This window comes from Varanus komodoensis, unplaced genomic scaffold (genome assembly GCF_004798865.1).
Source record: "Varanus komodoensis strain SLA01 unplaced genomic scaffold, ASM479886v1 scaffold15, whole genome shotgun sequence".
NCBI lineage: Eukaryota > Metazoa > Chordata > Lepidosauria > Squamata > Varanidae > Varanus > Varanus komodoensis.
Window position 1 is genome coordinate 12,252,276 of NW_025335440.1, and position 26,934 is coordinate 12,279,209.

Genomic DNA, 26,934 nt, shown 5'->3' on the forward strand with positions numbered 1-26,934 from the left:
ACAGCACTGCAGGGGTGTGTCGACTTCAGGCTAGGCTTCTCCAGCATAGCACCTTCCAGGAAGTGGGACTACAGCTCCAAGCCTGGCTGGATGGGGGAACATGGTAATTGTAGTCCAGTGCATCTGGAGGCCACCAGCTTGGGGAAGGTCACTTTAAGTTTGTGAGAGCTGCTTTGCTTTCCACTAGAACCTGGAGGTGCAAAACTGCAGCTTGGGAAGAGCCTCATGTTGTTGTAGAACCAGGTGGCTCTAGACATAGGATCCGCCTTGGTTTTCGGTTGCAGAGCGGAGCTCGCACACAAGTCCATTCACACCCTTATCACACACTTGTCTCCCCAGGATGCTTTCATTTCAGCAGTCTAATTTAGGCGGATAATAATTCCCGACAATTGTACTTCTGTGGTGAGAGCACTGAGAGCTCTCCTGGGGTTCCCAAGTTCCTCCTGCTCCCAAGCGGCCCAGGGGGAAGAGCCACTGTGAAACCGGTTTAATTGGTTGCACAGCTTTGCTCCACATGTTCTGATCCTCTTCCGAAGCAGAAGATGATCACAGCTACTGAAACTTCGTGCCCCCAATAACAAAATGGGAGAAATTGCAAGGTGGCATCACACATGTTCTGAGAATAGGATGGCGAGGGGTGTTTATTTCCAGAAGCTGATAAAAGACCTTGGCTGAACTCTTTACTCTTGGGTGCGTAAGTGCAGATGTTCCTAAAGATTTAGAGATTTGAGAAGAGCTGCATCATTCGCCTTCAGTTCCAGCCGGACTCTTTATTAGGTGTCATGTTTTCTGATTTCAACAGACCCATTTAACATTTGATAAATGCTGCATGAATATTAAATCTCTGTGCCTGTAAATTTACTAGTGGGGAAAACAGTTCTGAGAAAAATGGGAATTTATAATGTAGGTTGCATGTTTAGTTTAAAGATGAAAAGACCTAAAGCGGATTAGTTGTTGCATTTCTTCGGGAATGTGAAATGTCAAGTTACAGAAAATCAACATCATTTGTGTGACCTGCAGATTTTATATAAAAAGAATACTGAGGATGCAGCTGTCTATTTATTCATTCTGAGATTTTGGTCTCTTGGTTCTAAAGTACTGTACAGCAAGGAATTTTGCTCCAGGTGGTGTGCAAACCTCAGTTTTATCCTCACAACAACAGCTGACTGACCCAAAGTCACTTAAAGGTAAAGGTAAAGGTTTCCCCTTGGTGTTGAGTCCAGTCATGCCTGACTCTAGGGGGCGGTGCTCATCTCCGTTTCCTGGCCGAGGGAGCCAGCGTTTGTCTGCAGACAGTCTCCGTGCTCATGTGGCCGGCATGGCTAAACACCGAAGTGCACGGAACGCTGTTACCTGCCCACCGAAGTGGTACCTTTTTATCTACTTGCATTTGCATGCTTTCAAACTGCAAGGTTGGCAGGAGCTGGGACGGAGCAATGGGAACTCACCCCATTGTGCAGATTCGAACCGGCGACCTTTCGATCTACCAGCCCAGCAGTTTAAACCACTGCACCACCTGCAGTCCCACTTAAAATCACTTACTGAGTTTCATAACTGAGTGGGGACTAGAACCTGGGTGGCCCCCATGGTCCCATCAAAAAGGCATCGCCAAAACAGAGGACAAGAGAGGATACTGATTTGCACAAGATGTGCATATGCCAATTGAATTACACACACACTTGCATGCATATGTAAAGAAATATGAATAATTACTATGACTTGCACACAGCGTATTTCTCAATGGTGGGGAAGAGCAGCAGGTGACAGAATGAATCATGGCAGGACCTTGGATGCCGTCTTGACTTCGGTATCTTTAAAAGGGCTCAGACAAGGCAGACCTTCAAAGAGAGAACTGTTCTCTGCCTGTGCTTCAGATACAGGATTGTCCCCTGTGCAGTGGCAGTGTGTGGTCTGAGTGTGTTTGTGTGTGCTTTTACTTCTAAGCGGGGAAAATATTTTCCATGTGGGATATAGATGCCGGTCCAAGACAGTCTTTCTCCTGTGAAGCTTTTCCCTCTGAGAGCTGGACTGCTCCCAGGAGAGACCATGTGCCTGCACAAGAATATCTACCCATGTGCATCCGAGCAGCTCCTGAGCTGCCTGAAAAACCGCTTTGCCTTGTTATGAACTATGGAAACATGACTGCATTGATGGCTACTAGTTGGCTTTGCTCCATACGTCCCTGTGGGGGAAGTGCTTCTATGGGGCGCATATGGGCTGTGGACAGACGAGACCCGAGTGCCTTGCACACACATGTGCAATTGCCAGCAAATGCCAAGAGCATCTGTCTCTGCTGTTGACTCTGAAAACACGCCACTGGCGGGACATATCTTTTAATTACAGCCAGTGGCTCAGAGATGCTCGGGGCACGTTTGTTTATTAGTATGATAATACGGCCTCTGCAAGTGAACTGGGATGCATGGAAGCGATGCATAATTCATGGCTGAGCAAATAAAGAGGTCCGGGGAGGTACACCGTGGGGCAGCCTTGGCGGGTGGGGGCGGGGAGACAGACACTCCCACACCGACCTGCTCCCAAATGCATCTGCTCTCTGCGCCCTGGCTGCTTCAGAGAGACTCCAGTGGAGACTGTCAGAGCTGATTCCCTGATTTCCGATGCTTGCATAGTCGTTGGCGTGGTGGGAGTGTCACTCCTTGCTTGAAATCGCTGCAATAGATTTGGAGTCAGGGAGAAAAGAGCAGCTCTTTGCTTCAAAAGGGAAGCCTGTAATTCCAATTCCTCGCTTACTCTGATGGTCCTTTCACCACGATAGCTTGTTTTTTCTAGATGCTACTGAATACCGATTGGCTGGTTCTGTAATTTCTGTAGGAATTTACAAGGAGAAAGCAATCGCAGCAGCTTTAGAAATGCCACCAGAAACACTTGGCCCCTTGGAAAAGCAAAAATTAGCTCAGGTGCCTGTGTGTACAGATCAATTAAGAGTGATTCATTTAACACTTGAGCATTTAAAAGAGCATCACTGTTTTTAAATGGAGCTCCTTTGTGGAGATCACTAGCAAAATTGGGTCAAAACTGTGATTTCATGACCCTAATCTGTTGTTTCATTTTGATTTGATATATGCTACCTTATTGACTAAAAAGGCACCAAGGTGGAGTACAGCCATTTAAAACAATAAAACTGAAGAAAGAACATTAAAAATAAAAAAGACCTACAATTCCCAGTCAGCTTGGGAAAGGTGGGAACTGTAAGGCTTTTTCTCACTTTCAGGATTGTTCTCCAAAGCAACCTGGGTTAGTTCAAATGCCCTTGTTGGAGTCCTTACTGAGGCTTGGCGATCTGCTTCATACAACTCCAAATCTACATCCTCTTCCTGGGTTCGTTCATTTTGTCTGTCCGTCCATCCGTCCGTCCGTCCTTCCTTTCTCCTGGAGTACTCCTGGAAATGTGCTGGAGAAACCCAACACATTTGGAGTGCAACCGGGGGTGCGGGGCAGGCCATGTTAGTAGCCTCAAACAGGGCTCATCAGCCTTAGTCAGCATGGCCCATGGTCCCATCCCCATGAGAGCCGTGGCAGCTGGGCATGAGAGTGAGGGCCTTTTCTAGATTCAGGGCATGCTCATAGCATGTGATGGAGCTTCATGCAATGTGAGGGGATGGGGTGGCGTGTGACGAGAAGAGGGCTTTCAAATGGAAGCAGGGGTACCTTTCAGCACTTTTCAAGGCCCTGGCTTGCCCAAGAGCGCAACCTTCATGGCACGTTGCCCCAAATTCCGCCAGGTGCTCTCGACATAAAGCAGCCTGGCCTCTTTTACGATCATCCCTGACAGCCGATCTCTGCCCGTTGCTCGGGTGTTTCGCCTCTCCGTAGTCCACAGCGTATGTTTCATTCCCAGACCATTTAGAGGGGGCAGAATGCAGGCTTGCCTTCCTAATGAGGAGAGTTGCCCCCTGACAGGGAGGGAGGGAGGGAAGGAAGCATTGCTGCACTGCTTCGATGGAGCGCTCCGGTCGTTTTCCTTCCGTATTGCTGGCTATAAATATAGAGGGGCTTGTCGGAGCTGAAAAATGGCACCATCACGTCAGCAGGGCTGCTCTCCGGAGCAAGGTGGGGGGAGAGGGAAGGTGAGTTGCAGGGAGGGAAAGAGAGGGGAGGGGGAGCTGGAGAGGAGAGCGGCTCCAGCAGAAGCCTGCAACTCTTCCATGGGAATACTGGAGATTTATACCAGAGTTATACCAGTAGGATTGTTCCAGACATACAAGCCTTGTTCCGGCAGATTGCTGGCATGCTCTGTGCGAGAGAGAATGTGATCCACCATGCCAGCAGTTCCCTGTCTGTTGACAGTGTTGTTGTTTGTGTAAAAGAAAAAGAAATGAAGGACTTCTGCTTCTCCATATTCTACACTTTATGTTTCATCTTGGTCAGTGTATTTTTATGCGTCGGGGGAAATTCATGTTTTATGACTATGCTGCAGACTAGAGAGTTTAATCTTCCAGATGCTGGTCTCCCAGCTCATTTCAATACCAGCTAGCATGGTCAATGGATTATGGGATCTGTTATCCAACGACATCTGGAGGATTAAAAGGTTGTGCACTTGCCATAAATGGTCGAAATGACTGGCAGTGCTTGCAGGTGTATTTTTTTAAAATGCGGCTTATTCAGTTTTCCCCATCCTTTTGATATGTGCCTCAGAACCTTGCCCGTTTGTACTTGACCAGTGGAAAGCCTCTTGCAGCACCAGTAGTCACATGAAACATTTTGCCCCCCACCCTTTTGTAATCCTGAGGACTAGTCACTTTTTTAAGCTAGTCACAGGAAGGAAGGCTGTAATGAGCAAAAATGCTGTATAACTCTAAAGCAACAATTAAGCCTCTACGCGATGTTCCATTTCAAAAATAGCTAGCTGTTAATCTCCTGAATCACGGTGGATGGCAGAGCAGGAGCTTGTCCCTTCCGTGCTGTCCAGGTCTGTATAAGACGAAGCCAACACTCGGCATTCTGCCTGGGAGCACAACCCACCTGGGCCACTGATATAATGTCCTCTTGGTAGCCACAACCTGTCAGACGGCAGGCAGTTTATCACCCGCCAGGCCAACAGCAGCAGCCTGGCTGTCGTCCCATGAGGCCTTCAGTCTTGCCAAGCATCTCCAGGAGGAAGCGCAGATTTAGAGCTTCCGCTGGCCCAGGCATGGTCAGGAAATTGCACAGGCCACCCCAGCTTAGCCACGGTATTTTCAAACTACCCCTGCAATTAATTTTCCCAGTGCCCTTCCACCACAGCAGCGGAGCAAGAGGAAGATCTCAGTCCCCACGGGACCGCTGAAATTGGTAACTCGGCGGGAAGGTGGCCTGATTTCAGAACCCCAATAAAAGGCGGTGATGGGATATGGAGTCTGATGAACTTCCTTTGCGGGGAGTCTTCTTGCACAGCCCAGTTTTCAAAGTCTCCATCTCTGCGGGGTGCACGGCCAGCCACAAGTTCTGATGCATTGCGACATAGAATCAGGCACATGGAGGACCACCTCTCACGTCCCACCTTTTGCCAGCATCATTCTTGTCTCCAGCAACCGTGAAGAAGAAGGGATTTTGCAACTTACTGTGCTGCAGTGCTGCAAATATTTGCAGAGCTGGGCTTGCCAAAACTTACACCGCTGTGCCATTTTTAATGAAACATTAAGGATGGCACTTCAGGCATGAGCACCAAAGATATTTCCACTCACACATTATTTTTTTTGTCTTTTGAAAATCCCTTTGTTCCACTTCTTTTTGGAGAAGAACAGCAGGATTTTTTTTTTTTTTTTTTTGCATAAACAAATAAAAGTTTACCTCTGCAGTTGCAGGAGTGAAGGTATCTAAAACAGTGGCCAAATGCAGAGGGGGTCGCACTTCAATACTTTTAATTGCTAGATAAAAGAAGGATTTTGCCAGATCGCCAAGGATGAGAAATGTTCCCCCCCTGCTGAAATTTCCTCTTCTGCACAAAATATGAAAGGCACGGTCTTGCCGCCTCTTGCACCAGATTGTCCTGCTGCGCAGGCAGTAGAAGAAGGAATTGTGTTGTCCAAAGCTGGACCACTAGACAAGAGGCGGAATCACTTCACCTTTTAAAGCGGCTGGTGTGTCCTCATACGCTGTTCCGTGCCTAAGAGTAGAGGGCAGTCTTGACCTGGCACTGAGAAGATGGCAGTGTCCGTAGCAGGTGGGCCTCACTGAGGAGACCATTCCGAGAATTAGGGAGCCACCACTGAGCAGGCCCTTTCCATTTTTGTTTCTTATTTGTTTAAAAGCTGCCCATTGGCATTATTACTGCCCTTCAAGCTTCCCATGAAGAAGCACTTGAAGGAAGGCCTCTGCTGTATATCATGCAGTCCAGGTGGACTCAGGTAAGGAGAGGTGTTGCAGTTCCAAACCGTGTTCGTCTTGACAGACCCCGCTCTGTGGTTTCATACAGATGTTGGAAAGACTGACCCCCGAGGAACCCATGCTGAAGAATCCAGGCTCCAGAAATACTCTTTCAGCACCACCCTCTGGAGCCGGCCGCCCAAGTAGGAATAGAACCTCTGCAATGCAGGACCCAGTATCCCCAGCTCGGATAATTGGCCTGGTAGGATTCCATGGGCAATGGTACTGAAACACCATGCAGAGACCCTCTTCCTGGCCACCGGGGCCTTCTCCTGGTGGCCCCACATGGCCCTTTGGCCTGACTGGGGTCCCCCAAGAGAGGAGCCCCGGTGTGGAGGCTCCATCTTCATGCAAGTCCCCACCTCTCTAGGTCAGGAGGGCACCAACATGCTTCTGGATCCTGCTGAAATTACCTTTGCTCCAGGAAGACTGCTTTGCTCCAGCAACAGTTTGAATATAACCTGTTTTTAATGTAGGTTTGTTTTAAAATTCTTGTATCTGTTTTTATTTTTCTGGTTTACCACTCCAGAAACTACCTATATATGGAATGGTATACAAATACTGCCAGTCAATAATGTTTTAAAATAGTTTATTTGTATTCTTAGGCTGATTCTATCAATATTGATGGGGACATTCTGCTGTATTAAGTGTGGATTTCTGTATCTGTGTAAGTCACTTTGTTTCTGGAATAGGAATAGAGACATTGCTGATTCCCAGCCTATTCTTGTCGTTCATGGGTAACATATAGGAAGGAAACTCTGCATACCTAAATGAAATATAGTAAGGTCATTTCTACAGCCAGCTCAGTAAACTGGTACACTTTCTTACTTGGACCACAAGGATCACTGCCTTGAACATGTTCACAAACCTTCATTTTTTTCCTTCTGGCCATTAATGGATGAGTTTTAATACATTTACCAGAACAAGGTTTTAAGTTTAGCTTTGTTCGTTTTGTTTGTTCATTTGTCTGTTCAGAATGTGGGAGTTAGAAGTGCACAGAGAAGGATTAATATGAAACAAGCTAGCATTTTCAAAACTTTGTTTCCCTTTTACACCATCCATTAACTAGACTGATATAAAGACGGAAATCCCTTGTGTGCTATAAATTATAAGATATTTGAATCATCTAAAAAAGCAAATGATTTTAATTGTGTTTGTGCTAATTAAAACATGAGCAAATTAGATGCCGTGAGTCTGGGCTCCATTGGGAAAGTCTGTCTGTCTTACATGCCTTTTGATTCAGTAGCTGCTAATTATCCTCATGGATGAGTTGCTGCTTCCATCAGCCTTCCAGAAAATATGATCTTTGGCCAGTTCCAAGGGCTACAGAATTGGGCTCTGAAATATAATCTGGGTGGATTGCTTTTTAATGTATTTTCTCCCTGTTTTTAAGGTCCAAGAGTTCCAATGGTGACTGTCCACAACACAACAGATAGACAAAGTAAGTAGCTATTTTGTATCTCAGTATTTGGGGAGTAGGGAAATTTTAGAAAGAATGGACAGATTAAGCCTCATCTATTTGCATTCTGGGAAATGAGCATTTGTGTTTGGCGATGTCCATCATGGCACTCACCGTATGAATGGGTAGGCCCACTTTGGCAGCCATTTTGTCTGAGTGCCTGTGATTCTCTCCGTCTCTCTCTCTCTCGCTCTTTCTCTCTCATTTTCTGTTATCTACCTATATATGAGAGAGATAGAAATGGATATAAGCAAGCACAAAGCTTTGCTGAACTGCCTCATTTTGCATTTGATTATTGTGCAACTGGTTTCTCACTGATTATCTCTCGCTGCATTGGATAACGGAAGCCATTGTGGTGGTCTCTTGCTTCACGAAATTCCTTTTATTTCATAAGATGAGGGGCCACATTAAGGGAGCATTCTGCAGTAATCAGATAACTGTAAATCCCACCCAATATTACAGTGTGCTTACATTTAATTAAGAGCTGGCTATTTGTACTGCACAGGACAAGAGTTCCCAGTGGTCCAGAGGCAGGGAAATAAATTGAGAATTCTCTGGGAGATATGTCAGTCTCCCCTTCTTTCTTCCACTCAGCTCCCGCCTTTCGCAGGATGCAATTATAGGAGCAAATAGAATGGTTTCTTTTGGAGTCCCTGCGTGGCCGGCCTCTTTCTGCTGATAAAGCTAATTGTGCATTCCGTAATTAAATGAGGATCCGAACATTTAACCAAACTTAATAGTCTGACGCTTTGGAGCTTTTGCAGAGGTTATGATTTCAATAAAGATGAGAGGAGGCTTTTCATGAACAAGTTTGTATACTCATCAAACCATTAAACCCACCTGCTAAAATATCTGTGAACCCCCCTCCCCCGCCCCACCAGCCCTCATTAATTGAACTTGGCTGTATTCTGGAGACAAGCCCGTGGGCCTAGAACAGGACTCCAGGATGCAGAAAGTGCTAACTCGTAGGCAGGGAAGAAATATTTCCCCTGTTTTCAGGGTGGTTGAAGAATAAACTACAGTTGAAAACAGATTTATGCAATTATCATCATTATTATTACTAATTTTGTGATACCCACAGCTCTCTGAGTGGTGCACAATTCATAAAATGCCATAAAATACAGAATAAAATTGTAACATACAGTAAAAACTCCCTAAAAGTTCACTGCAGAGATTTTTTTAAAGATTAAACAACTGAAACAGTTTCATAAGTTATGGTAATTTTTTGTATCCATTTAAATTTTGTGAACCTCTTAGAGAGCTTCAGCTGTTGGGCAGTATAGAAATCAAATGAATAAATAAATAAATTTGGTTTTAAATTTTGTATGGTAAACTTTTTATGATGTTTTAAATATGCTGTATTTTATATTCTACCTTTAATGTGCTGCTGTAAACCACCCAGAGAACCTTAACCAAAAACGAATGAATGGCAGGAATGTCAGTCATCAAAATCTGACCTTATTAAGGTTCTCTGATTTGGAGCTTGCTTCAATTCCAATTCACAAGACATTCTAAATTTTTGCAAAAGAATGTGTGTGCATTTTTGATACGTCCATATTGTTTCACCAAATGATTAAAGAAAAGCATGTCTGTGCACACTTGTGAAATGAACGTATTTTTAATGCAAACTTCTCAGATTCATTCTTGGTGTAGCACAAATTACATTGCATGCTTGGAAATATATGGATTTCTGCCACAGATTGCATTCACACTAGTGTTTCAGTTCTGGGAGGTGCAAATTGAAGCACTGCCAAATGCTTTTCAGCTGAAAGATGGCAGTGCTACTCAGGTTCATGTTTCTTCCCGAAGCTCTTGGACTAGGCAGGTGCTTGGCTTTTCCCAGCCTTGTCCAGCCCTTGCTTCTCCTGGTTCTTACTAATTTGTTAGGAAAAAAGTTTCCACTCACTGCTCCCCAGGTTTGGCCATCCATACCTGAGCACCAGGTGCTGGGCCTCTGAAGAACGTTGTGGCCCCAGGTGACGGCAGGAGGCCGTAAGGCTGTGCCTAAACCAACAAAGAGTTTTGCAAGCTGGTAACAGCTCGCCAGGAGGAGGAGGCAACTCTGACAGTCGCTGCCAACATTGAGCAAGAAAACTGTAATTTCATACAGCTCGAGCATCCGTAATGCTGCCGTTCAGTCTCATTAGTCTTGTCAGATTGCCAGGGTATAATGTTCCTTCCTACTGATTTGAAGAGAGGTCAAAACCAAGGTGCACGATGAGAGGCGGGAAGGCCAGAACTGTTCCTCGCACTAGAAGCAAATCTAGAGCAAAACTATTGAACTGTGTAACTCAGAGCACAGCCCTCAATTACAATGCTCCAGCTGGAAACAAATACCTGACTACAGACACCATGACTTGAATGAAAGATGACTGGGAGGTGTGGTTTCTTTTCTGTGTCTGGATTTTTAGAAGACATTTATACTTTGTATCTAGACTTAGTCATTCTTAGCGTAGAAGTACTTTAACTCAGCAACGCCTGTCTTCAGGTCCACTGATTTCAATTTTGTTTACTCCAACTATGACTGTTAGGTTCCATTCTGCATCATACAAGTGGAAGTCAGTTAATAGAATGGGGCTTTCCTTTGCTTTTCTGTCCGTGCATATCTCTTGTCTGCTCCAGAAGATCCTCCACCACCCTGTAGCAGAGCAACTGGTGTGCAGAGGCCTGGAGGGGAAGCAGGATTTTCGGAAAATGCAGAATGAAATCGCAGCATTTGGGCCCCAGAATGACTGCATTGCTACAAAGAAATGGGTTCTTATGTTTCAGGAACACACAGGACATTCTGTGCTCATCAACAATCTTTATCATGACCATTTACTTGGTCATAGTGCAAAGGTTGTGCTTGTGGATTCTCCCTCCCAGTTTTGCCTAATACCAAAATTAGTTGGTGTTGATTGTGCATAACAAATTCATTCCTTGTATGACAAGTTGGATTTTCCCCTATTCTTTCAGAACTCTTTGACCTAGAAGTGAATGAAAAAGTGCAGAAGACGGTAGCTGAGAGCCAAATGCCCAAAAGGGAATACATGGAAATCAAAATTCATGATTACAGTAAGTTATGTTTGCGTACTTTATTTTATGTGTTATGTTTTAGGGAGAAAGTGGCTCAGAGCAACCATATAAGAAGGGGAGTGGATACTGCTCATGCATCCTTTGCTGCTTGGCATCTCATCGATAAATGATTCACTTCCTCCTTGTTCAAATTCACGCGGTCTCTCAGATTTGAAACACCACCAGTTTGGGAAACAGGAGCATGAATATTCTCACTGGTCCACATTTACCGTCTGAACCACACAGCCCCTCTGTCAGAATCTATCCAGGAAACAAATAATGGAGCTCCATCACAGAAAAGCAATGCAAACTTGGAGGCTCAGCTGTCAGAGGCAACAAGGGAAAATGTGCCACCTTCAAGGAGACTGCGACTAATTCTCCTGCTTCATTTCCATGTCATTTCTAATTGCGCAAAAAGTATGAGATATACCAAAAATGTTTAGGGCAGGTTGGCCCAAGTGTACAGAATCTTATTTTCTACTTATATTTGAATTGTATGTCTGTGTACAACAGGGAAGATTGAGCTCCAGCAGCGTATTAGGGCCAAAGGAGGCAATGTCTTCCAATTGTGATTGGCTGTAAAGTGTCCAGGTTTCTTTCTCTTTCAAGTGGAAACCACAGAGAAGGTGATTGGGCCTGAAGCCATAATGTGGGGGGGGGGGGGTTTAACCCTTTCTCATCCCCACCCTGGTGCTGACAACACAACATGTCCCCAGTGCCCTTCCCTCCTGGAATGACTAACAGCTTTCAGGAGAAGGAACCAGAGCATTGGAGGAAGTATTTGTTAGAAAATGTATTTCTGCACACCAGGGTCACAATCCTGGTTGCTCTCCCATCATTCTTATTTGAAAGAAGTGAATAGACGCATTAAATGTCAGCAGATGTATCACCTTTTGGCACGGGCCAAGCTCCAAAGGCCAGCCGGGCCTGCTGACAGCAGGCCTTCGCATCACCGTCTCCTCCTCACGGGGCACCCTGCCCGTCCCCTTCTCCTAGTTCTCACCAGGCAGCAGAGGCGGTGAGGAAGAGGAGGAGAAGGCTGGCCCTCCCCTGCTCTCTGCCCTTCAGGCGAATGAGGGGGAGCAGCCATGCGACAGAGGAGAGCGGGAAGAGCAGACAGAGGCCCCAGCGGCAAGGAGGCAGGCTCCCCAGAGGAGCAGCCCTCCCGGGGGTCCCTCAGCCAGAGGCCCTCAGGAGCCTGGGGTGCACGCCGCTACTTTGGCCTTATGTACTTATTTGTTTGCTTAAAGTTTTTCTTTAAAAAAGAAGTTATATTCCAAAGACACCCAAGACGGTGTGCAAAGTTAAGAGCATCCAAACAATAAAAACCCACAGTGCAAGTACTTGCTCTTAAAATACAGTAATTAAAATATATTACCTAACAATTCAAAACTGGGTAAACGAATAGGTTTGGTGCCAGAACAAATAAAGCACCAGCACCTCTCTGGGGAGGAAGTTCCATAACAGGGTACTATAGCAGAAAAGACCCTCCCACTTGCAACAGCCTTTCTCACCTCTTTCAAGGAAGGGTCTCAGAGAAGGACCTGCACAGATGATCTTAAGGTCTGCACAGGCTCACGTGGAGGGAGACTTTCCTTTAGGTATCCAGGTCCTACGGTTTTATAGGTCATCATCAGCACCTTGAATTGGGCCCAGATTTCAACTGGTAGCCAGTGTAACGGAACAAGACCAGAGTAATACGTTCCCATCTAGCAGTCCCAGTTAGTAATCTATTCTGAACCAACTGCAGCATTCAGACCCTTTTCAAGGGCAAACCCATGTAAAGCACATCACAATTGTCCAGAGGGGGGGTTACCAGTGCCTGAGTTACTGTTGCCAGGGCTTAGCTGTCCGTGTAAGGATGCAGCTGATGGACCAACCTCGGCTGGAGAAAAGCACCTGGAATTCCAGGGGTCGCTCTGGATCAAGGAGTACTCCCAAGCTGCTAAATATAAATGAACAGTCATCGTATGGCAGTTTCCAGTGACTGTGCTGTATTTCCAAGGCCAGCCTTAACATTGAACATGAAAGTTCCTGCCCACCCCTTGTCTGGCTGTTACAAATCAGTGCTCCATTAGCACTTGGACAGAAGAATTAGCTAGGCGAAGCTTTGTGAAAAGATTGCAAAGCAAACCACTAAAACCTGCAGGCTGATCAGGCTATTAGCTGTGCTGGAAATGCTACTAATTCCAGATTGAATTGCCTGGCCTTCGGTAATCGACACTGCAGTTAAGGCTTTAAAAACTCATGAAGTTGCTCCTGCAGCCAAAATGCATGTGCCAACATGCACTCAAGAAAAAGAAAACGAAGCCTGGTAAAATGCTGTTCCTTCAACTAGCCATTTCCACAAATGTTCTTTTTAATTTAATTCATCCAATTAAGTATCTTCTGGTCTTTGCTACTCTTATGAGCCAGGCGAAGTTGCAATCAAACCCCTGGAGTTTGAAATGCACAGAAAGAGTCCTTTGTCTTAAATCCCCTAAAGGAAAAAGGGGGGAAGCAACCTTATACTGTGGGTTATTTTAATTTCATATTGCTCCTCTCCTTCCCCCTTTCCCTCCCTGGGGGCTCCAAAATATTGCTTTGTGGGGCTGTTGCTGATCCACCTGCCTAGAGGGGAAACAATGTGTATGAGCGGCCACTAATTGCATGTTTGGTGCACGGCCGTCTGTCTCGAAGTGCGTTTGCTTTAGATTTCTCAGTCGTCCCCAGTATTACAGTGCAGGTCTGAAAGCTAAGGTGTTATTCAGCTAAGGTGTTATTTGCCAGGCGACTTGACCAAACATAGCTTTTTCCCACTGAAAGTGCCCTCGCATTACCAAAGAGGAGAACAAGCACGAGACCATTCCGTGCGATGGCAGCCCAGCCTTTCGTGCTTCCACTCGCCTCTCTTCCCTTCTCTGTCTTCATCTAGAATTGCCAATGCAGATTTCAAAGCCGGCAGTCTTCACGGAAAACACGCACTACCCGTTGCTCCTGGTTGTGTGAGTAAGCCATGATTATCTCATTTTCTAGGTCTAGCCAAACACCTGACCCGAACGGCACTTTGCTAGTGGATAAAAGACACGTGTGTGTGTTGGGGGGGGGGGTAAGTTTCTTTAAGAGCTGGGATGGAAGGAGGAGCCCCAGGGAGACTAGGGGGGAAGGGGAGTGGTCATCTGGAGAGAGGAAGGGGACAGGAGAGCCTAAATTTCAGGGGCTTCCCAGATGTTTTTGCCTACAAGTCCTCCCATGGCACAGCACTGCCTGGGTTGGCAGGTTGAGGGCGAGTGCGATCCCAGCAACATCTGGAGGACCAACAAGTTGCCCACTCCTGAGCGAGAAGGCCAGCCAAGATGGAGCACTTGTGTGCTAAGGCACAACCAAGTGTCGGGTTTGCGTTGCGGCTGCCAATGTCTGATGTTAAACATGGAGCCGGATTGCGGAAGCCACACAGAACTTGGTGGAATAAGACTCGGTCAGCATGGGGATGGTGGGAGCTGCAGTCCAATGCACTAGGAGGTGGCTGGACTGGGGAAAGCCGATCTCGGTTGTCTGGTCTGAAGCAGAGGCCTGCCCCATTGCCCGCTACCCAATCCTTTCGACTGGAGGTGTCCAGACTAAATTGGGCGGTTTTGCCTGGAAGGAGGTTGGGGGGAACCCAAGCAGTTGGTTGGCCTGCCTGACCCCTGCCTGATCCCCGCTTCCCGCTGGCATGCAGCTGATAATAGCAGAGGGGCCCCAGTAGCCTGCATGCATGGCCCCCACGGGCATCTGTGCGTATGCTCAGGCCAAGACACCCCGGAGGCTGAGGCATGGCCTTTGGCACAGGTCAACACGCACAAGCATGGAGCCAATCCAGGCAGGAGTCCCCTGGACACGGGCTCTGCGGCTCTTGTGCAGCTCCCGTCCATTTCAGTGGGCCTCACGGGGAGAATCTCCTGCCTAATCGTGCCCCTGTGTCTACCGCCCTTTGTTTTCTCTTCCACCAACTCTGACAGCATCTGGAATCCGCCGCAGGGCGCAGCTGGTTCCCCTGGCCTCTTGGCAGATCTAGTCCAGGGGAATCCTGGAAGATGCTCACTGTTTCGAAGAAACCCTCACAGAGAGGAAGAACAAGCAGGATTGCCCCAAAGCTTAACTGTGTGGAGCAGAATAGGGTGCTAAAGTAGCAGACTTCAGATGCAGGAGTCTCAAACAATGCTGCTTCCATATTTTAAGGATTTCTGCTAGCAGAGTGCCAGAAAGGGCACGGAGGGAAAGTTTTTTTTCTGGATCGTTAGGGAGGCTTTTCTGTACTGTGGAATTCCCACCCACCAGCCTGAGAGCACACTCCTTTCTGTGCCCTCCAGATCCCTCTAACGGCATGGATTTGAGGGCTTGGCCCAGAGGTAGGCAAAATATGCCCCATGAGAGTTTTTGCACCAGCGTTGCATCCCCTGTGGCCACCACTGGTGTGCCGTCCAATTCCCTACAACTCTACTGGGAAGCCCAGTCTGTGAGGAGTGCGTGGCTTTTTCCCAGCACCGTCACTGGGAATCCAGGCACCTGGGATCTTCCAATGGCCAGAAGGCCAGATCTGGCTTCAGCAGTGAGAGAGGGATCTGGCCTATGTTGGAACGGCCTATGTTGATTGCAGCTTCCCCAACCCACCAAAGTTCTTCTCACCCCAACTTTCCTGACTAGTCTCACCTGATGCTACTGAGAACATGACTTTGAGCCCCTGTGGAGCTGTCAGGAAGGAAAAGGAATGGAGAAAAGTCAAGTGGTGCTGTTTTTCCCGTTTGCAAGCAAAAAAGGAAGGAGCAGAGGGCAAAAGCTCTGCTGTGAAGCCCCCTCACACACAAGCGCACACACACACCTCCGGATTATCTCTGAGGAAACGTGCTTCATTATACTGGTGCTTGAGGAAGATTGGTACTCATCAAGCTAATGACACTTGATTAGACTGCCTCAGAAAGCGGAGACATGACTGGGCTGTATGTTGAATAAATTCACATCAGGAAAGTCACAGGCACAGGGAAAAAACATGCAGAACTCACCTCGGAAGGCATTTTCATGCTCCCCTAAAAGGTGGCAAGAATACACGTGGCTCAGATTCAGACACAGTCCTGCCTGAATTGGAGCATTCAAAACAAGGGGACTTAACCTTCATGCCATAATTTTCAATGGATCTATTGTAAGGATAACTAAATCTGGATCCAACCAGGTAGCTTTGATGATGAGCAACTTGTGACCCTCCAGATGTTTTGGTCTATAATTCCCATCTGCCCTAAGCAGCACTGCTAATGCCTTACTATCTACCCTACCTTACCCTACCCTACCCTACCGCAACCTTCCTACCTCTTCCCCGATGCATTTCCGGATTGTGATGGGGTGCTTTCTCCACTGTGGGGCTGGAGATGGAAAATCTGTGGATGGAAAGTCTCTGCTCAGAGAACGTGCCTGTGCCTCGCCTTCAGGGATCCACCTTTTGCCCCACAGCTGTTACATTGTCAGAGGCTGGAGATGGGGCTGCTGGGAAGAGGAGGAAGTATTGTCCTGCTTCCACGAGTCGCATGTAACTAAGCCAGGACTTAACCCTGGGTGATTATTAGACTGACGCTCATTACGTGAAGGGCCTTTTCTGGCACCATTCACTCTAATTCTTTTTCCCAGGCTGCTCACACGGTAAACAGCCTGGTCATTTCCAAGAATGGAACACAAAGCGTCCTACTTTGCCACACTGATGGGCTCTGGGGTTTTTGCATTGTCTGAACGTGTTGAATTACCTAATATCGCACACTGTTGCTATTACAGTGTGCTTATGACAATGTTGTGTAAGGAGTTCTTTTAATTGGTAGTGAGCAGCTTGTATTTTCATTTGGTTTGCTCCCTTGGGGTGTTTTTCAGGGTGAAAGAACGGGTAAACATGGAAACAAATAAAATGAAGCTATTTCTGACACTTGTACCATCACAGATGCCCATTTTTGAAACTGGAAGTAGATGCCGTCAACTGCTTTTCTCTTTGGATACCCTGCAGCTCCAGCTACCCTAAAGAAATTAAAATCTGTCAGCTTGGCTTGACAAGGAAATGTGCAAAGATACATCACTTAACACTGCTGTTAACATTCTATTTTGATGCAACCCTGCAAAAGTACAGATAGGCTCAGTCAAAAAATGGATCAACATGCAATTCTAGCTTGGCATGTTTAGGCAGAAAAACGGCCTACAACTCCTAGGTCTTTCTGTGTAAATTGGCATCGGAAGGCGTCCTCAGTTAATGAGATTACATGACGCAACAGCCTGCTGTGGTCAGCCTGATGTTACTTGGCACAGCATGCAAACCCAAGTGGCAGGGGTTCTTTGAGGGTTAGGCAGCCCTCAAAAACCTTTGCTTGATTGAAGGTTATTTGAGGGTTGTTTCACGCCCACATAACCCTTGAACAACCCCTGCCTCCTGCGTTTGCATGACTTGACAAGTCACAGTAAGCTGGGCACCAATGAGCCATCGTGCAAACATGGGTTAAGAGAACATTCCCTGGGTTTCGGGAACGGAGGCCCTTCCCACCACCTGCTCCCTGATCTTGTGACTGGAGATACCAGAGAGTGAACCCGGGACCACCTGCTTGCAAAGTGAGTGAACCAGTCGTGATCCATGGTCCTCTCTTTCCCTCCAGGTGTGCTTGTTAACCCACCAGGGCTGTTCACACTCACTATCCCAATGTGCACTTTATTTATTTATTTGTTTAGAATATTTATATGCCGTCCTGTCACGAAGGCCTCAGGATGGCTTACATAACTAAATAAGAATAATATAAAACATAGTACAAGTGAATTTCAGATCTACCCTGGCTGCAGATTAAAAACATATATAATCCAATATTAAAAGTTATTAAAATATTGTTGGAATAAAAAGGTCTTAGTCTGGCGCCAAAAAACAAATAACGATGGCGCCAGGCAGACCTCTCTGGAGAGCGCATTCCATAGGCGGGGCGCCACCACAGAGAAGGCCCTCCTCCGGGTACTTTGCCTCCTAATATCTTTCACGGAGGGTCCCAGAGGAGGGCCAAACTTGCTTTGTTTCTGTTTCAGCGATGGAACTCCCGGCACACAGAGCGTAACGGAAAAGTTTGAAGTGAACTGGGAAAGCGTCATGGTCAGCAACCATGGGGCCATCGTGATGAAATTCGACGGGCGTGGAAGTGGCTTCCAAGGGACCAAGCTGCTGCACGACATTAAAAGGCGACTGGGTGTTTATGAAGAAAAGGACCAAATGGAAGCTGTCCGGTGAATGGCGTGGCCCTTTGGGATCGGGCTCTGTTTGCAGTTGCATACTTTTACGATGATGTGCCCCCATAGGAATAGTGAAAACCCTACAAGCTGCCTGATGCATTCAAGCCAGCAACAGAAATCTACCTCCCTGTAGCTGCTCCCTTTCCTGTATTTCAAATGGCAATTTGGCCAGGAGAAATAGTTGCTGGCTATCGTACTTCTCTTAAATGCATAGCATTTATGGCTAATCAAGGCTTTGTTTTCTATTTTAGTGCAATGCTGCAAAAGACATATATTGATAAGTCTCGAGTTGCTGTGTTTGGAAAGGTGAGCGCCTTGGCAATGAGGAATTTAGATTCACATCTCGATTAGTTGGGTGTGCCAAAAGGTTTATTGTGGCTCTCCCTTGAAAGTGTTGCCTGTTGATTCTGGCTGAGAGCCTCCATTTTTCAATCAAGTCATTCATCGGTGTTTTCATATAAATCCTATCTTGACAAAAAATGATGCCAACTCTTGGGAAGAGAATATTCTAAGATGAAGATTCTCTCTCTGTCTCCCTCTTGGATGTCAGCTTCCAACTCATATTCATTCTTTTTTGATGTTTGCTGGATTGTGGGGGCGTTTATTCAAGCCTGCCCAAAATTTGCTGATTTCCGTTGTATGATTCCTGTGCAATTTTTCCTATTGTGACAGGTTGCAGTGCCTGCCCTGAACCTTGGGTCCTTCAGTAAGTGCTTGCAGCTAAAATATGGTGGTGATTCTGGTACTTGGCCTGGGTCCATAAGCTACATACTTAAAAGATGTGGGGCACAGGCCCATAACACATATTTGCATGTGCTAACACACAGGTGTACAAAATCGTGTGCTTGTGTGAAAAGGCTGCAGCCTTCTACACTCCCTGTTGGTCTGTGAAGGGAGTGACCTGGAAGATCTGCCAGGGCTGTGAAGGCCACTGGTCCCCCAGGGAGGAAGCAGGGGGGCACCGATGGAGATGAGGGCTTGGCGCAGCTCTAACGAACCGGGCGCCCCTCGGAAGAACCACGACGTGGCCCTCTCCAGCAGTACCCACACCCTCCCCGCTTTTGTTTTGGGACCGCCCACAGGTGGATGAAGCTCTGGGGAGCTTCTCCAGAATGGAATCTGGCCCCTGGTCGGAAGGAAGAGCAGCACTGAATTCCACAGAGCCTGACAGTTCTCTCAGTGTTTTGTGCCATTTCGGACGGCCTAATGAAAAAAGGTTGCCTTGTATTGGATTTTGGGTGGTTTCTTAGACCAATGCTGCCACCTCTGCATTCCCAGATATTCCATCCCCCAGCTCTGCAGCCTGAAATTGGCTGGGTGACTCCTGCCTGCCTGTCTTGGCTTGGATCCTAAAGCAGCCATTCAGCTCCCAGTGGAAAGCATCCTTGTGGGAACTCAACAGGAAAATATCCTGTGCCGTTGTTTGCTACACACAAACCCTTCTGGATGTTGCTAGACAGCCGTAAGAGCAAAGTCCAGAGGCGAATTAGGATTTGCTTGCACACATCTGAAGGGATTTCATAGAAGTGTAGAGTTGGAAGGGGCCATGAAGGCCATCCAGTCCAACCCCCTGCTGTTGCAGGACACCACGTTACACCATCCCACTCAGATGGCTGTCCAGTTTCCTTTTGAATGTCTCTAGTGTGGGGGAGCCCCCCACCTCTCCAGGCAGCTGGTCCCACTGCCGCATTGCTCTGACAGTGAGGAAGCTTTTCCTGATGTCCAGCCTGAATCTGGGTTCTTGCAACTTGAACTGATTATTCCATGTCCTACACTCTGGCATCAGCAAGAAGAGATCCTGACCTTCCTCTTTGTGACAGCCTTTGAGGAAGGGAGCATTCGTGGCATTAGATGTTAGAGATTAGATTAGATTAGATTAGATTAGATTAGATTAGATTAGATTAGATTAGAGGCATTAGAGAAGAGTGATACTGAGGACAGGGAGAGACCTTCTTGGCCTGTTTTGCCCCCCTGGCATAAAAGTTTCAAGGCTCCCATCAGCTGTGGGGAAACCAGCTGGAGTAATGTTTGCCTTGGTTTGTAATTTGGCTGGCTTCGCATTAGGTTGATGAATTGGCCACAAGGAAGAGGACAAAGGAGACCTCCATTTGCATAATATTTCTATCTGCTAACGTATCCCCAGATGCAAATCTAGAAATAATTATTATCATTTAAAAAGAAGTACAGTAATCACAGCATAGTGCAGAAGGTGGGGTCCGGGAGGCCTCTGTGCCTTTCGACTCATTATTTTCACTCATTTATTGCATTTCTATACCACCCCATAGCCAAAGCTCGCTCGGTGGTTTACAAAGTTCGGAACTTTAGAAATATATTATAAAAACCATATGCATACAAACATATAAACGTACAACACAGAAAGACACATACAGATATCAATAACAATTTTAAACAAGAGCAAGGAGGAAAAAATCCAAGGCTATGTGAATATGGGCAGACATATAAATACGCTAGCCTGACCAGAGAAAGCGGTGGGTTTTTGTTTTGTTTTGCTTTGCTTTGTTGTTGTTGCTTTTTGGCATTTCCTGCCCTCATTGTGTGGTTTCCTTCCCTTGCCTCTCAGGACTATGGTGCCTACTTGAGCTCTTACATCCTTCTTTCTGGAGAAGAGAATAAGGACCAAGTCTTCTCATGCGGCGCTGCTCTTTCCCCTTTGACTGACTTCAACTTATATGGTAAATATTCTCCTATCAGACCAATGGACACAGTGGAACCATATCCCCTTGCTCCTTAGTCACTCTGGGCCAGCACTGAAATGGCTGAGAATCAAAGCGTTGGTTATGACTATTAGAATCATCATTACAACTATTGGGATCAATATTAAAAAGCAAGTTTCTAGCCCTTAAGAATGCAAAGATTGTCATGGGCAAGGTGTGGTCATGCAGGCTGCGCAGAAACTTCAGTTCTCTGGGGCTTTGTGCCCCTCGCCTGACTAGCTGAATAATCAAGGGGTTGGGTCCAGAGTTAGACTGGATCGACTCTGCAGATGGACGTGGCCTTCCCCGTGTTCTCCTTCCCCCTGCAAATGCTACAGAAAGAGCCTGGAGCCCCTCCTTAACTGGACAGGCTGAGGTTAGGGCAGAGCCCAGAGGTGTGGGCTAGATTTACCTGAACGAAACAGTCCCAGCCTGAGCCCGTGTGTGCAGAGCGTGTTCAGCCACGGGCAGTACAGGGCCAGCCAGGTTGTGCCACTCGAGGCCCTGGGTGGACGAGGTTCTGGACTAAGCAGATTTGCTGAGGTGGATTGTCTCCTGATCGCAGCGTCCCTCCAGGAGCACTTGTCCGGCCCTGTTCTCTGTAGTATCTGCGTTCAACAGCCGCCCCAATTTCATACGGTGCTAGGCAGACTGCTCGGGTCGGGGGCTGCAAAGCAGAACCGCAGCAAAACGGCACCGGAACGAAAGCAGCAGATGCAATCTGCTCATTAGGTCGAGGCTGAAGGCCTCGGGAAATGCAGGAGTGGATTTCCCTCAGTGGAGCGTTCCCTGAGAAGGGCGCCAGCACAGAAAAGGCCACCAGCAGCGATACGAGGGCACAGGCAAGCTAGAGCGGGTAACGCGTTTCATCTTCGATTATGGGATGAGCAGGAAATTGAAGTTTTCCTTTTGAGAAGTCCAGCTTGACCAAACATGGAGCAAAACTAAGTCCCTGCCTGAAATATTGGTATCAGCATGGCAATAATAATATTGTTGTTTTGCTTTTTTTATTTTGTAAGCCATCCAGAGACTCTAGTATTGGATGGCATATAATAACCTTAAATAAATAAATAATGCTGAACAAATTTCTTTCTCTTTCAGCTTCGGCCTTTTCAGAACGATACTTGGGTTTGCAAGGGATTGACAATAAAGCCTATGAGGTAATCATGGAGAAGCTGCCTCTCGAGAGCAAAAAACCACAGGTTGATCTCCAGTGCTAATCCTACCTAGAGCAGATCCATATAAGTGAATTTCAGTGGCTCTACTCTACACAGGATAAAACAGGGTGCTATCCACTGGTAACAGGAGATAGTTTTAAAAATCTATTTGCAGACGCACCTGCGGTGCACCCTGGCTGTTTGTTTGCGATACAAAGAGCTTGCCTTTCAGTGCAGCATAACGTTCAGCAAGTCATTTCCAAAGGTGGAATTGTTGTAAAATGCAAAATCGCAAAACATTAAGCCATAACAAAGGCAAAAGAAACACGAATCAGGTGAAAATAACAGTAACATTTGGTAAAAGCACAAAATATTTTCATTATCCCCTCAAAGGAAAGGGATGAATTTAACCTGGTATTAAAAATGCAGAGGTTTGCAGAAGTAGTTACCCATCCTTCTTTGAGTAATTTGTGTAACACTGATCAGTGACTATGCCGATTAAATCCATCTCATTTGCAGGTTGGAACACAACAAAATGTGGAAATGTCACGGGGGGGGGGGGGGCGGAGAGGACTTCTGCCCGGCACTGTAGAATGCGCTCCATGAAAATGGTGCTGCTGCCAAGAAGGCCGTTCCCCAAGCTAAAATTTGACTCAGAATAGCTGAGACTGATGCCCATGACTGCCCTCTGAGCCCCTTTGGAGTCGTGCTCTGGGCACAGCAGGAGGGTCGCCTTGTTAATTCCCCTGGCTGAGTTTCCTGAGTTCTCAATAAAGTCCTTTTCAGCTGTCACACATGGCAGTGTTGACCTTCTTCCCTTTTTTTAACCTTTGCTTTTACCTTTCTGTTTTCACCTTTGCAGATTACCAAACTAGCACACAGAGGAATGTCAACCAAAGACCAGAAGTTTTTAATCATTCACGCAACTGCTGATGGTAAGTGCCGGCCTGCACAATTGCAGCCTATTAGCCGTTCAGCACATTTTTCATGTTTAAAAATCCTTGATTTTTTTCATCATTCAGTTCATTACTTTCTGGCACTTACTGATCCTAATCTGATTTTACAGAGAAAATCCACTTCCAGCACACTGCTGACCTTATTACACACCTAATTAGGGCAAAGGCTAATTACAGCTTGCAGGTAATGTACTCTTCCTTGATCACTCATTTTCTTAATACAGCTGTTAACTCGGTAATGTTGGGTGGGCCAACATGAAGATCAGGATCTACTAACATACCTCTGGATGATCTGTGGTAACTTGGCAAGGATTTTTGAGTTGGGCTGGGCAAGACCTACTCAGTTATTATCATCTTGGAGTCTCTGTATTTAACCATATATTGTTCATGAAACACAAGAGAAATGTTTTGAAAATTAAATTTCAGGGTTTTTTTCTAATGGGTAGTCTCCAGTGTTCAAGTAGGCCCATTGAAATCAATGAAACTTAAGTTAGTTGTGAGTAACTTAAGCCTCATTCCTTACAGTGCTGTGCTCTACATAGGAATACCGTCTGATACTACCTACTGTATTTTAACCAATACAAATGCCATGAAATAGACAATGGCAAGCCCCAAAATAACTTGCCTGGGCTTGCACATCACGAAATGCCATGGTGATTTCTTACCCTGTCTGGTCTGTCATGTCATCCAAATCCAGTTGGGGAGCTTCCACATGGTACCTTTAGTGTCCCCAAACTAGGGAAGGAATCAGTGGTCAAGGTTTCCACATGTCACTGTAGTTTCTCCAGTCATCCAAACGCAGGATCCCCAGGTTAGCATGCTTGGTATGGAAGATCATAGAGCCTGTGGAAAGAGCGACTGCAGGAATGGCTGCTCTGCCATTTCTTCTCTACTACCCTCAGCTCCCTAGCGGCATAGGTGTCATTACCCACTTCATTCCTATTAGCTGCGCAGTGTGTCCGTCTCCCTGTTTAGCTTTGGAAACAGGGAGAAACTGGATAAAGGCATGACAGGAGAAGGGGGAATGTGGCAAAGTGTTCATTACGATTTAATGGAAATCCCACTAGGGCAGTGGTGGAGAACCTGTGGCACATGTGCCACATTGGGCACGCAGAGCCCTCTCTGTCGGCACATGAGCCAAGTCGCCCCAGCATCACCCCAGCAGCCAAGCATCGGATAACAGCGCACAGAGGGGCCATGCGCGTGCTCAGAAAGGAATAGCAGCGCCAGGTGATGATGTCACAAGCCACGGCTCATTAGCTGCAACTCATACGAGTTTTCACATGGCTGGTCAGTGTGCTTATATATTTGCTTGGACTGGCTGTGAGGTGTTTTTTCTAAACTAAAACTTCAGTTTTCAGGCTTTATTGTGTTTAGAATGGGCAGAAATGATGAGCTGTGCAGAAAAAGCTACTCAAAGAAGGCCTTTTCAAAACCACTCTCTTTTCAATGGTATTTTACACCTATATTAGGGTTAGGGGTCTGCACCAGGGTGGGGTTAGGGTTAGAAAAACAAGGTGTCCTGGAATGATTTTGGTGGTTGGAATGTGTTGAGAATGGGCAGAAAGGATGAGCAGTGCAGAAAAATCCACTCAAGGAAGCCTTTTTCAAAATCGCCCTCTTTTCAGTGGTATTTTAGCTCTATATTAGGGCTTGGGGAGCCCACCAGGGTAGGGTTAGGGGAGTCGTGGTGAACCTATGGCTTGCTTGCCCCAGCAGGCACAGAGAGCCCTCTCTGTTGGCACGCAAGCCAAGTCCCACTGACATCGCCCCAGCAGTTGAGCATCGGGTAACGGAGCACACAGGGGCTTTGCACATGCTCAGAGAGCAGTAGCAGCGCCAGGCGATGACGTCACCAGCCGTCACTCATTAGCCGCAGCTCGTCCGAGCTTTTGCATGGCCGGTCAGTCCCTTGCCAAGGGGGGGGGGGGAGAGAGAGAGAGAGAGGGAGAGAGGGAGAGAGGGAGAGAGAGAGTGTCTTGGAGTGGCTGTGAGTCGTTTTTTCTAAACTAAAACCTCAGCTTTCAGGTTTTATTGCAGTGTTGGCATTTTGCGATAAATAAGTGGGTTATGGGTTGCAGTTTGGGCACTCGGTCTCTAAAAGGGTCGCCATCACTGCTCTAGGGGTTCAGCAGTGCAGAGATGCAGGTAAACTCAGGAGGCAGAAGAGGAAGAGCTCCCCTCAGAACCTCAGTGGACCCATCAGGCACCCAGCCCTCGACCTCCAATGTTACGAGCTGTGCTATGCAGGGGGGCAGGTTCCCCGCAGATTGAGTGGAGGGACCTTTGGCGAGCAGGCAGATTCTGTACACAGCTCAGAGACTAAGGCAGCGAGGCAAAGGACCAAAGGAGGGTAGGTAGATGCCAGGCCGTTTCTTCAGCCGCTCTCTGTTCAGCCCAGAGAGCAGCCAGCGTGAGGTGGCTCTGGGAGGGGCAGCCTGGCGCTTTCCAAAGATGGCTCAGGCTGGGCACCCGGCTGGAGCCCATCTTGCCAAGTAGCCTAACGGCCTCCTCTCTTGCAGATCTACCCCGACGAAGGCCATTACTTCAGCAGTCCTGCCCTTGAGCAGCACTTGTACAAGGCCCTCGTCAATTTCTTCATGGAATGCTTCAAGGACCAGGACAGAGCCCCAGTAGTTTCACCGAAAGAGGATGAGGATGAGGATTAACCCCTTGGGTTTGTGCTAGGAAGCACAAGGCTGTTTCTAACAATAATATGCAACTGAATCTCTCTGTTTTTCCCCCCTGGAGAAAGGAGTGTTACACGAGCATGTATTTAACAAAACTGAGATGGGAAAGCAACGTGTCGCTTGCACTGGATCGTGACTCCTTCCTTCCTGAACGGAAGAACATTTAAGCATGAGGAACTCAGCAGGAACTGCTGCTTAAAACAAACAAGAGGGATAAAAAGGATTGGATCACCTTTCTTGCCTACAAAGTGACTTCTGGAATAAGATGCTCAATCAGGAAACTGGACTTGGAAGAAGATTTTCCCAAGATGACTCTAAAAGGCCCTTTGCATTGAAAGAATTCAACAGTAGGAATGAAATCCATCATGTGTTACAATTCCCTTAGTTATCACATCATCATCTCAGATAAAAACTACCCATCATGGAATAAAGATTATAGCACAATTAATCATGTGTTATTTGCCCCTTTGTCTTCTCTGCATTTCAAAGAATTGGTCATCACTACAGAACTACATCCTTTGTAGAAAGCACTGCTGAAATTACACTAACCGTTAATTAACTTTCATGTGCCGTGTAAGTATTTCTGTATATAGTTTTTACCTCTTTCTCCATTTTACTTCAGCATTTTACTTCAGGTCTGCAGCCTATTCTGGGAAAGGAGAAAAGAGGCTCAAAATGAAGCGGACTACATAATAAAAAGTTCTTGCTTTAGGTATCTTTCCTACTAAAACTCCCAGGAACAGCTCCTGTCGATGTCTTTAATGCACTGATCGCAATGTAGCTTTATGGATCTGACCCATGCTATGTAAACATCAAATATCTTGACTCATGCTTTTAAAAATCCATTGGTTGTAACGCGGGGTGTGGCTGGGGACAAAGAAAGCTGTACTTTTTTTGTTAATCCACGAAGCTGAGAAGACGGCTAGTCTAAAGAGACTTTCTTGGAACCCCCGTTTTCATGTAAAACAGCGACCTTCTCATCTGTGTGGATGAAAGTTAAGGATAATTTGAGAAGTTCTCCAAAAGGTTCCCGCCTTGATGGTGCTTAGTGTTTTCAAGCTGCAATCCTAGTGAGACCCTTGGGATGCAGTGGGATTTCCTTCCGAGGATCACTCCGTAAGGACATCATCCTGCCACATTGTGTGAGCACCCCGGCGGAGATCCGCTAGGGTGCTCACACAACTCCTTCTCCTTCCAAAATTCCAGCCTCCTTCAGTTTTAATCATTTTAAACCTTTCTGATACTTTCACAATAACGTGTGCATTTTAAATCAGTGCTGACAAACCT

The 26,934-nt window shown here is 46.7% G+C and overlaps 1 protein-coding gene across 1 annotated transcript in view; it reads left to right on the forward strand.

The window, feature by feature from the left end:
* The window catches only part of DPP6 (dipeptidyl peptidase like 6), a 372,651-nt gene extending 347,025 nt beyond the window's left edge, over window positions 1-25,626 (forward strand). Inside the window, exons 17-26 of the mRNA XM_044425269.1 lie at window positions 7,757-7,804; window positions 10,778-10,876; window positions 13,791-13,860; window positions 17,930-18,124; window positions 18,382-18,436; window positions 20,712-20,823; window positions 21,946-22,004; window positions 22,864-22,936; window positions 23,068-23,141; window positions 25,480-25,626. Coding sequence (XP_044281204.1) covers window positions 7,757-7,804; window positions 10,778-10,876; window positions 13,791-13,860; window positions 17,930-18,124; window positions 18,382-18,436; window positions 20,712-20,823; window positions 21,946-22,004; window positions 22,864-22,936; window positions 23,068-23,141; window positions 25,480-25,626 — 932 coding nt within the window. The remainder of the gene's footprint in view (window positions 1-7,756; window positions 7,805-10,777; window positions 10,877-13,790; window positions 13,861-17,929; window positions 18,125-18,381; window positions 18,437-20,711; window positions 20,824-21,945; window positions 22,005-22,863; window positions 22,937-23,067; window positions 23,142-25,479) is intronic.
* The last annotated feature ends 1,308 nt before the right edge of the window (window positions 25,627-26,934 follow it).